The 11321-nt window shown below is 43.9% G+C and overlaps 1 protein-coding gene across 1 annotated transcript; it reads right to left on the reverse strand.

The window, feature by feature from the left end:
* Positions 1 to 5762: 5762 nt before the first annotated feature.
* On the reverse strand, positions 5763 to 11072 carry GIMAP2 (GTPase, IMAP family member 2). The gene is made up of 3 exons (XM_081102681.1): positions 10758 to 11072; positions 7922 to 7957; positions 5763 to 7061 (listed from the first exon to the last, which is right to left on the reverse strand). The coding sequence occupies exons 2-3, from the start codon at positions 7947 to 7949 to the stop codon at positions 6082 to 6084; spliced, it is 1008 nt and encodes a 335-aa protein (XP_080958807.1). The 5' UTR covers positions 7950 to 7957; positions 10758 to 11072; the 3' UTR covers positions 5763 to 6081.
* Between the last annotated feature and the right edge of the window lie 249 nt (positions 11073 to 11321).

Genomic DNA, 11321 nt, shown 5'->3' on the forward strand with positions numbered 1-11321 from the left:
AGACAAAATTTTGGACACACATCTGATCTATCCTTCTGCTTCTTTTCCACTCTAAGAGGAGGGGTGTTCCCCACTCTTAGGATCCAGATTTCCACTATATAAAATGTTAGTTCCTAGTGAATGAAGTGGAGGCCTTGTTCTGCAAACTGTAGAAGTGATAGAATGTAGACAATCTATTCTAAAGAACATACTCAAGTTTACAAGGTTGTCATCTGTGGACAAAGCCCTGTGTATAGTTATAATATTAGAAGCTGATTCTTCAGTATGCTTTCCCCCTGTATTTTATGAGTCATGGGCATGCATCAGAGCCACATAGGCTTGTTAAAATCAGTTTCTAATTCAGGAGGTGTGGAGTGAGACCAAGCCTCTGTGTTTCTATCTAGTTCCCGGGCATTGCTGCTGTTCGGGGACCACACTTTGAGAGAAGCTGCATTGGACCCAATGTCCCGTGTTTGAAAAGGAAAAAGGGACAGTCACTTCATAAGGTTCTGGGCATATCCCAGTGTTACCAGATGCTTCCAGGACACCAAAGACCCTTCTCTCCTCCAGGAATCTGGAGGAAAAGTAGACACATTAAAGTCTAGGACCAGAGGCCAAAGTTAAGGTCTTTATTCTTCTGTCTGGATGGAAAGGAGCTATATGCAGCCACCTGACAACCAAAGATAATAGACCAAAAGAGTTAGACTCAGCAGATTCCCTCCCTTTACACCCCCCTACACCCCCACAAAAAGAGAACTTCTTGGTCTGCCTAGAGAATGAAACAGAAACCAAAATGTAGGTCAGGTCTGGTCTCTACTGGCTAAAAGGGAGGGAAGACAGTCTGTTTCCTCTGCTTCAGAAAGAAAAAATAATATTAGGAAGTGGTCACAACTGGCCCAACGTAGAGAGGACAGTCTGTTTCCTCTGTTTCCAGAGTAAAACATATTAGTATGAAGTGCACATGATCGGCCAAAATTGAGAGAAGGCAATTTGTTTCCTTTAAAAAAAATAGTATTGAATGATCTCACATCCTGAAAGAGACCAGCCCCTTTCCTTTAGGAGAAGGAGTTAACTGATGAAGTGTCACCCACGGTTTCTCCCTCCTGGGTGTGGGGGGATAAGCTCTTCCTCTTTCCAAAGGACAACAGTCAGCTTGGTGCAGCAATGCTCAGGGCTGCTTGTGGGACCCTCCCTGTGACTTCCCAAATCTCCACTAAAGAAGCTAAAGGCCACAGAATGCTTTGTACACCTTGTCATTGTGGAAACCAGCTAAAGAAGTGAAGTTCAAAACAGACAGAGGGCAGTGACACATGATTGAGAACATAAAGCCAGAGGAAGTGAGCTCAGGAAGTTCCCCAAAAGAACAAGAGACTCTCTATGCTGTGGAACTGTCCCTTGAACCAAGTATCCGAAGTCACCACAGGGTAGGATGACAAATATTTAGTGAGTGCCTCCTGTACACGAGGAATGTAGTCCAAAATGCTGAGCAAGGAGGAGCCCCCTGGCACCCACTATGGTGGGAACATATGTTAATCCATTGAGACAGCAAATGAGCAAAGTATAAGATAATATATTAATACATTGTTGTGGGCATACTCAGAATCAAATTGGCATAAGTCCTATTGATGTCTTGAATGAGATAGAAATCTTAATATATATAAAAACCCAGGGCCCTTAATGTCCAAAATGACCGAAAGCTCGACCAAATGCCATGCTGCATGTGCAGCAGGCTCCAGTGGGCAGGGACTGATGAGTGGGCTGAATTGCTGACCTCTCGGGGAGAGAGAGAGGCTAGGCTGATCAGTGTCTACCAGGGCTGCTGGCGAGGCCCTCGAGGCTGCAGATCAGAACCTGTTTCTCTCTTTCTCCGGCCTCGCCAGCAGCCGTGCCTCTGTCTCTCTGAGAGGTCAGCAGTTCAGCCTGCTCACCAGCAGCCTGAGGTGGCTGTTGATCAGCCCCGCCTCTCTGATCAGGCCCAGAGATAGGCCCAGAGATGCTGACTGGCATAGAAACTGACCAAATCTGGGTAAGAGAGAGGATCCAGTGGCTGCATAGGAGGTGGAGTTCCTGATGCTGACTGGCATAGAAATGAACCAACCAGAACCTAATCTAGGTGAACTGGGATAGTAGAACCTAAGGTGGGGGCTGGGGAGGGGTTTTAAGGGCAACAGCTGTTTGATGTAAGGTGTAAGAAAGCCGTTCAATTTTTTAATGACTGGTTTGGCAGTATAATGCATATGCCTAGCTATCAGTCCACATATAGGGATTATGTATTTTTGTCTGCCAAGAGCATCTCCTCTTGCTGAAAAAGGTGTTTTCCCCCATTTAAGCAATCCTATCCTATATAATCTATCTATACTAATAAAAGGGTGATATGCTAATTAGACTGGGTCCACTGGCCATCTTCCAGACATCTGACTTTGTTCCAGACAAAGCCATGGTGGTGGGGGCCGAGACAGAGGCACTTAGGGGTCATCAGGCAGACAGGGGAGGGAAATTGGGGGCAAGATCAGGCAGGCAGGGGAGGGCATTTGGGGGCAAGATCAGGCTGGCAGGGGAGGGCAGTTGAGGGCGAGATCAGGCCGGCAGGGTAGGGCAGTTGGAGGCAAGATCAGGCTGGCAGGAGAGGGCAGTTGGGGGCGAGATCAGGCCAGCAGGGAAGGGCAGTTAGGGGTGATCAGGCAGGCAGGGGCAGTTAGGGGCAATCAGGCAGGCAGGCAGGTGAGCAGTTAGGAGCCAGTGGTCCCAGATTGCGAGGGGGTGGTCTGACTGCCAGTTTAGGCCCAATTCCACAGGGATTGGGTCTAAACTGGCAGTCAGACATCTCCCAAGGGGTCTCCCATTGGAGAGGGTACAGGCTGGGCTGAGAGAACGCCCCCCCCTTGCATGAATTTCATGCACTGGGCCACTAGTGTTTCTATAAGAAATGTCAGATACAAGGTGAATTCTCACATGGTTTATTTTCCTGCTCTGAATCTTCTGTTGTAAACAGGCACCATGGATTTTTTCCACTGTTTTTTCTGCATCATAGGGAAGGACCTGGAGACATTCTTATCGCCTCTTCCCAGACAGGTCCAGGTTAGGGTTTGCCCCTGGGGTCTTCAGCAGATGCTCCATCATGAGAGGTTTGGGCCAAATATTGATTGAAATTCTTATCTGACATGTTCAAAGATTTAAAAATATCTTTACCACCAATTTGAAGTCTGCCCCGCCGATTTTACAGCATTTCTTCATAGACTTGTGAATTCTTTAAGACATACAATATTCTCTGGGCAGTGTCTTATATCTCACTTCTCTCATAGCTCTAAAGAAAACTACTTGGAAAGGGTTGGCAGATGGGGGATGAACTGAGAAAAGAGAAGGGAGAGGAGGAATCGTGATAGAAACTTCCAGGAACCCCAGATTCACCCCAAATGCTCGCTGTGAGATGCCACACTTCCTGTGGGAGTCCCAAGTGGAAAACATCAGGTGAAGAAACTGAAGAAAAATAAGAGAAGAGGAATCTGTAATGAAACACATTTCTTGAGTAATCAGTTTGGGGTGGAAGAGAGGAATTTCAACTAGGGTTCTATTCCCCTATGGTCACGTGAACACACGCAATGACCAACTGCATTCCCTGGCACTTGGAACTCCTTAGACCAGGGGTGGGCAAACTTTTTGACTCGAGGGCCACAATGGGTTCTTAAACTGGACCGGAGGGCCGGAACAAAAGCATGGATGGAGTGTTTGTGTGAACTAATATAAATTCAAAGTAAACATCATTACATAAAAGGGTATGGTCTTTTTTTTTTTTTTTAGTTTTATTCATTTCAAATGGGCCGGATCCAGCCCACGGGCTGTAGTTTGCCCACAGCTGCCTTAGACAATTGAGACTGAAAGTATTTTTAAAATCTAATTTAATTAGTTCTTTTGTTTGTTTGGTATGTGTCCTTTATTTCAGAGAATGAAAGGACATTCTTTATGTCCTCTTCCTGTTTGCCATACACAATAATAAACTCAAAATGGATAAAAGACTTAAATGTCAGGCATGAAACCATAAAAATCTTAGAGGAGAATAGAGGCAGTAAAATCTCAGACATCTCCCGTAGCAATATGTTTATGGATACATCTCCTAGGATAAAGAAAATTAAGGAGAAAAGAAACAAATGTGACTACATAAAAATAAAAAGCTTCTGCACAGCAAAATAAACCACCATCAAAATGAAAAAGGAACCACTGTATGGGAGAACATATTTGCCAATGATACATCTGATAAGGGGTTAATATCTAAAATATATAAAGTACTCATACAACTCAACAAAAGGAAGACAAATTAAAAAATGGGCAGAAGACTTGACTAGACATTCCTTCAAAGAGGACATACAAATGACCAAGAGACATATGAAAAAATGCTCAAAGTCACTAATCATTAGGGAAATGCAAATTAAAACCACAATGAGATATCACCTTACACTTGTCAGAATAGCTATCATAAAAAGTCAACAAACAAGTGTTGCCAAGGGTGTGGAGAAAAGGGAACACTAGCTCACTTCTGGCGGGAATGCAGACTGGTGCAGCCACTATGGAAAACAGTATGGAGTTTCTTAAAAAAATTAAAAATGGAACTTCCTTTTGTCCCAGCGATCCGTCTTTTGGGAATATAACCTAAAAACCCCAAAACACCAATCAGAAAAAACGTATGCATCCCTATGTTCAGAGCAGTGTTATTTATGATAGCTAAGACTTGGAAACAGCCCAAGTCCCCAATCAGTAGGCAGATGCGTGGATAAAAAAGTGGTGGGACATTTACACTCTGGCATATTATGCAGCTGTAAAAAAGAGGGGTCTATTTCTCTTTGGAACAGCATGGATAGACCTAGAAAATATTATGCTAAGTGAAATAAGCCAAACTGAGAAAGACAAATGTCATGTAATCTCACTTATTTGTGGAATCTAATGAACAAAATGAATTAGCCAACAAAATAAGACCTGAAACATGGAGGCATGGAACAAACTGACATACCTTGGTGTGGGGTTAGGAGGATGAAAAGAGATAAACCAAGGAGCTTGTATACTTATATTTATAGCCAATGGACACAGGCAGTGTGGTAGTGAAGACGTGGGTGGGGAGAGTTGGTGGGTAGGGGCTTGAAGGAGGGGAGAAATGGGGGGAAATGGAAGACATCTGTAATACTATCGAAACTAAAAAATATATTAAAATAAATAAATAAAACTGCTTAAGTATAATCAAAAGGGAGATATAATGTAGTACGTGCACTTTGGGCCTTTGAAAGTTGATAGTATTCAGTTTTCTGTGTCTTTAAAACTCTTCTGAAGCCACAGGCTTCCTGTGGAAGGAAGTTTTAGTTGCTGCTCAGCTGCATGTTCCTTTCTTGCCAAGTTACCTGCATGTTTAGTCCTGAACTGTGGGTCCTGCCTGGCCTGAGTTCGAGCCTGGCAAGTAGCAGGCAGAACAGGACTGAAATCTGTCCTGTTGGCACCTCACAAGGAGAAGCCAAGGGAGACACGGGCTGAATACCTTGTCTCAGGTCAAAGGACTTAGATGATGAGCTGGCCTGGTCCTCAATCCAAAGGTGTTCATGTTTCTGCAGGAACCCCCTCCTCTCTCCCCCGCCCCCGCAAAGCCTTCAGAATATCTCCCCTGGGTCTTATGAGATTAATTGTTTTGTGTGTAGAAGTCACACTCTTATGACTGATACCAGATGCATGAGTGTGTCTGTGTGTAGTTAGTGGGCATAATTGGTGTCACTGTTGAAAGAACAAAATTAAAGACATGGGATCTCAGGAGCTTTACAGCTTACTTATTGTTGTTATTTTATTAGTATTTTAAAGAAGAAAAGGAGTTTCCAGGAACATAAATCTGCTTTAGACATTTTCAAACAGGAGAAATTTTATGTTTACAGCTTTCAAAAGGTGTTGGTATTATATGTCAAAACAAACAGTAACTTAAAATAATTTGGTTCATTAATAAATTGAGTGATGTTAAGATTTAACACTTCACAGAATCTTAAATATTTACTGGTGTCAGGCACTGCATTTTACAGAGGAGACCCTGTGATTACCACTGTATCCCAGTGATAAATAATTCCTGATCCATCACTGTCATCTAGGAGTCTTGCATTCCACACCAATGGTCTTTCTGGGAATTATCATTAATTTTCTGAGGGTAATGGACAATAAGCTACAGAACAAACTGCACATACTACAGAATAAGCAGTAAAAAAAATTGCATATTCTGAGCAATACGCAAAATATCAGAATTAGCAATCTGACAAACAACCAAATGCAAATGAGAATACAAGGTAGTATTTTGATTAGGGCTCTTTTTAGGCAATTCTCCTTGGCCATGGTTGTGCGACGTCTCTGAATTTCCATGTACTTTATAAGACTCCCTGTGAAATCCTTTAATCTTTCCTCTGACTGCTCAGGTCCACATTCTGACCCTGTCGCTAGGCTGTAAAGCTCATTGGTATAGTGGTCACCTCTTTTCTCCATCATCAGGCCCTCAATCAAGTCCATTAGCTCCTTCACTTGGTCATCCCGATCACTCCCTTTTGCTCGGTTATTAAAGCCACATGCTCGTCCCCCACATGCTGCCACCAGCTTGCCTAAGGCTTTATTTTCTGAGTCATAGATGTAATCCATCAAGGAGCCTCCATCGAGGTCTTCCTTGTGGGTGAAGAGGACAATTGTGTGTTTCATGGCATCCTCTCCAAAGATCTCCTTGACCCTCTGTGCGGCCTGCTGGTCCTGGGTGGTGAATCGGCCCAGCTGCGTCACCAGGAGTAGCACATGGGGTCCTGGGGCCGACAGCAGGTAGCACCTCTGCACCTCTGTGTACAGATCAGAGTGGCCCTTCTCAGAAAATATATCTGGTGTGTCAATGATGACCATCTCTCTCTCACCCCAGCTTCCTCGACTTTCACTGCAGGTCTTAGTGAAGGCCTGGGCACACAGCTGGGACACAAAGGCTTGCTTCCCCAGGATGCTGTTCCCTGTGGCACTTTTACCGGTTCCTGTTTTGCCCACCAGGATGACTCTCAGCTCTGATCCTCTGCTGGGTTGGTTCTTTATATAGGGTCCTGTTGAGAGCAAGTTTACTGTGTTATTATTGTACTGATCATGCCAATGGAATATTTTTAATGATCAGGTGTTAGTCTCACATAATGGGAAAAGATACTCTCACAATATATTGCATTTGTGAAATAGAAGCTAACTATCAAATAAAATAAATTAACCATGGGGCTTTTTGTTTTCATTTTTATAAATTTAATTTTTTTTTTCTATTGCCATTTATCCCCTCTATGGGTTTCTCTAGGACTATAGCATATTGCCATGTTGGATCCTAGGCAAATATACTTGAAGAGGGAGATACAAGATGGACTTAGAAACACATTTCGTCAAGCAAGGCTTGCCTGCATCGCTCTGTTCTGGCCCCTCTGAAAGACTAACTTTCTGAGGATCAGAGAAGTGGTGCCAAACTGTGGGTTCCACCTCTAGGTGGCTTAAGTACCCTGACTTGGTTCCAAAGCCAGAGAGAGCTCCTCTGCTCTCCGCTGGGCAGAGGTGTGGTCATGACCACCATTGAAATGGCTGGACCAGGGAAATATGGGGATGAGCAGTGTAAAATGATTCTCTAATGCAGGAGTGGGGAACCTTTTCTCGGCCCAGGGCCATTTGGATATTTATAGCATCATTATCAGGCCATACAAAATTATCAACTTAAATTAGCCTGCTAAATTTGGTCAAACATTTAATTAATTCACCCCGAATGCCTTGGCAGGGCCAGACCAAATGATTTCGAGGGCCTTATATGGCCCACCCCTGCTCTAATGAATAAACAGCTCATAGCTTATATTCTGCTTAGAGAGGACAGCATGATATTTACAGAAAGTAGGCACAGACTATGGCAGAACAGGCACACACACCGGAAGTCTCTTACCCGAGTAACTGCATTGATTTTGGTCCATTGCGGCTCCTGAGGGACAGAGAGACAGGAGACCAATAAAACAGCATCAACAACCTTATTACTTTTAGTTCTGAATCATGAAAGACCCTTATATTCCTAGAGCAGGTTCTACAGCCATGCCTCATTTGTTTACATGAAGCTGACAAGGACCCCAGGGAAGTTGGTCCATTCGATTCCTTGCCGCTGGGGCTGTGTCCTCACACTCACAAGCTTCCTAAATGCTAAGGCGCCCTGAGAAAGAATTCAACCTCATTCACACCTGGTAGCAGTGACTGTTGTAAAGGCAGCCATTTGGGGGAGGAGAGAGAGCATGGGTCAGGGGACACCTCTGTGAGGGGACGGTACAGAGGGAGACGGGGACAGAAGGGGAAGCCTGAGAAAAGCTGTGTTGTTCGAGTCAGATGGAGAGTAACAGACATTAACCACCCCAGCACTGTGAACTCAACTCACTGGCGGCGTCCCTGGCACCCCTGCTTTTCTTTCCCCTCCAGCTCTGTCATTTCAGGGAACACATCTCTTGGGGACAAAGGTGTAGGTAGTGTCTACGATAATAATGTGCAGTGTCTGCATTCAGGACGATCAATTCACAGAGTTAAGGTTGAAATTCTTCAGGTGCTCTCTTTCCTTGTTTATGTGACAATCATCACAGCAGGGGAGACAGACTATGACACTTAGATTGCCTTTGAATTCCCAGACTAGTAGTGAGGCGTGCTGCTCTCTGTCCCCAGCCATCCATGAGGAATAATCAGGGTCGCTGGCCTCACTATCGGGGGGCTGGGGCATGCAGGGGAGCCGTGGACATGGGTGAACACCACTTCCGTTACACACTGTTATCACCTTGTTTAGAATCTGTCCTTGCTTCTTCACTGGGCAGCCTCTTAAGTGTGCTTAAAGTACAATACAAAACGGCCAACTCCTGCTTACTGTCAGTATTCTATTCCTAAAAATACAACCGTCTGTGTCAAAGTACTAACAGGGAGCTATTTCCTAACTTTAATATGTAAAGCAAAAATAATGCAATATACATCAAACCCAAAGCTCATCAATTTCTTACAGCATATATAAAATTCATAAAGCACCCATTCAATTTTGCTTTCAATACAAGAAATTTAAAACAATGCTTTTCTGAACACCAAAAAGTACTTTTGGTTTATAAAAAAATACTGTTCAAATGGCTAGTATCAAAAATTCATGTTGCTACAGCATGGAGACTACAGTTAAATACTGTGGTGTGTACTTGAAATTTGCTAACACAGCAGGTCTTAAGTGTTCTCACATACAAATAAGATAATTATGTGTGTGAGTTGATGGGAGTGTCAATTAACCTGATGGTGATAATCACAAAATACATGTACATCAAATCATTGCATTGTGCACTCTAAATATATATAATTTTGTTCTCCAAATATACCTCAATAGAGCTGGAGGGAAAATAAAAAGACAGCAAGTGAGGCTGGGGAGCAACCAAAACATTGTTGGTGACAGTGTAAAATATTAGACCATTTTGGGACAATGTCTGGTAGTTTCTATGTCCTTTATTAGAGTACTAGAGGCCTGATGCACGAAATCTGTGCAAGAGTAGGCTTTCCCTCCCCCAGCTGCTGGCACCGGCTTCCCTCTGGTACCCGGGACTCAGGCTTCACTCCGGCTAATGGCAGGCACCCGGGACCAGGCCGCCCCTCGCAGCCCCAGCTTGGTCTGGAAGGACATCTGGTTTAATTAGCATATTATGCTTTTATTATTATAGATTAGGTTTTTCCCCATGTAGAGTGCACACATTTCTTGCCAAGTTTATTCCTGAGACTCTCACTTTTTGTGTTGCCATTCCAAATCAGAATTTTTCCTTGAAAAAAGAATTTTCTAAAGAGTTTTTATTTTGTATGAAGGAATAAAAATATTTTAATATATTAATTTTAAAACCATCCAGTTTACTTATTTTAGCATTTCTAAAAAATACTGTTTTATTTCCTTTTGATTACCTTGAAATTTTTAGGTTGATCATAGACTTGGGTTGCAAATAATGATACTTGATTCCCCTATTTCCAAATATATACCTCTTATTGCTTTTTCTTGTTTAATTACATTGGTTGTTACTTTTATTTATTTATTTTTAAATATGTTTTCATTTGTTTTAGAGAGAGGGAGAGAGAGGACAGGGAGAGAGAAAAATATCAATAGGCTGCCTCTTGCAAGCCCCACCTGGACTGGAGCTGGAATCCCAGCCACCTCTTGGTACACGGGATGACGGTCAACTAACGGTGCCACCCGGGGCCGGGCTGGTTGTTATCTTATAAAAAGTGAGCTAATGTGCATTTATTTTCCCAAAGTACTAACAGGGAGCTATTCCTAACTTTAATATGTAAAACAAAAATAATGCAATATACATCAAACTCAAAGCTCAGCAATTTCTTACAGCATATATAAAATTCATAAAGCACCTATTCCATTTTGCTTTCAATACAAGAAATTTAAAACAATGCTTTTCTGAATACCAAAAAATACTTTTGGTTTATAAAAAAATCCTGTTTACAATGCCCTAAAATTTAGGGCATCAAAAAATCTTATCATTAACAGTGATGCTGGTTATGGGCATTTAATTCATTTATTTTCAAGTCCGGGTAATACACTTTGTAGCCTGTGATTCTGACTGTTTCCCCCACTATCCACCCACTGTGGCCTCCAGCGCCACCATCATTGTCCTGTTTCAGCGATGGGGGAGCCCAGAAGTAGGGTAACCTGTGTGAGATCACCCGGCAGTGAGCGGCTGTAGCTGGGCCACGGCCTCTAAGGCTCCTCGGTGTCCCCTTACCTGGCAGGCACTGCCAGTGGGGCTCTGTCGCCCCAGGAAGGTGCTCTGTGGCCTCAGGAAGAAGCAGGTGGGCACGCGGGAAGCCAGGCAGACACTGTTACACAGGAGCCCTCTGCAGATCCAGCATTTCAGGACATGTGGCTTTCCAGCAGCAAGGAGAAAGGGGTTGCTGAGCTCCCCGTGGCCCCCTTAGACGGGGGACAGGCCCTCTGGATGGGCAGGAAAACTGCTGTAAACAGGACCTGGAGACCAGCGAGCAGACCTTGCTGTGTCCCCCCTTAATGGGACGCTTCCTGTCAGAGCCTGCCAGCTGCCAGGCACCTCCCATTTCCTTTTTATGATGTGTTAAATAAGCAATATGTGGAGGAAGAGGCTATGCAGGCAGTGAAGGACCCTCCTCCCCCATCAGAAACAGCCTCTGTGACATAGGCGTTCCCATGGGGCATGCCCTCCCCAACACTCTCCTCAGCACCCTTCCCAGGAGCACCTGCCTAGCCCTACTCCCCAAGCCCTTCTCCAGGCTCTGCTTCTAGAATGTTCTTGCTCACTAGGGACACACAGGCA

Source organism: Myotis nattereri, assembly GCF_964212035.1.
Source record: "Myotis nattereri genome assembly, chromosome: 11".
Taxonomy (NCBI): Eukaryota; Metazoa; Chordata; class Mammalia; order Chiroptera; family Vespertilionidae; genus Myotis; species Myotis nattereri.

Bases quoted from the DNA above. Each gene is read 5' to 3' on its own strand.
- GIMAP2 (XM_081102681.1), bottom strand. From the start codon at position 7,949: ATGGACCAAAATCAATGCAGTTACTCGG. The intron at 7,062-7,921 runs GTAAGAGACTTC...TGCTCTCAACAG, and splicing joins AAATCAATGCAGTTACTCGG to GACCCTATATAAAGAACCAA.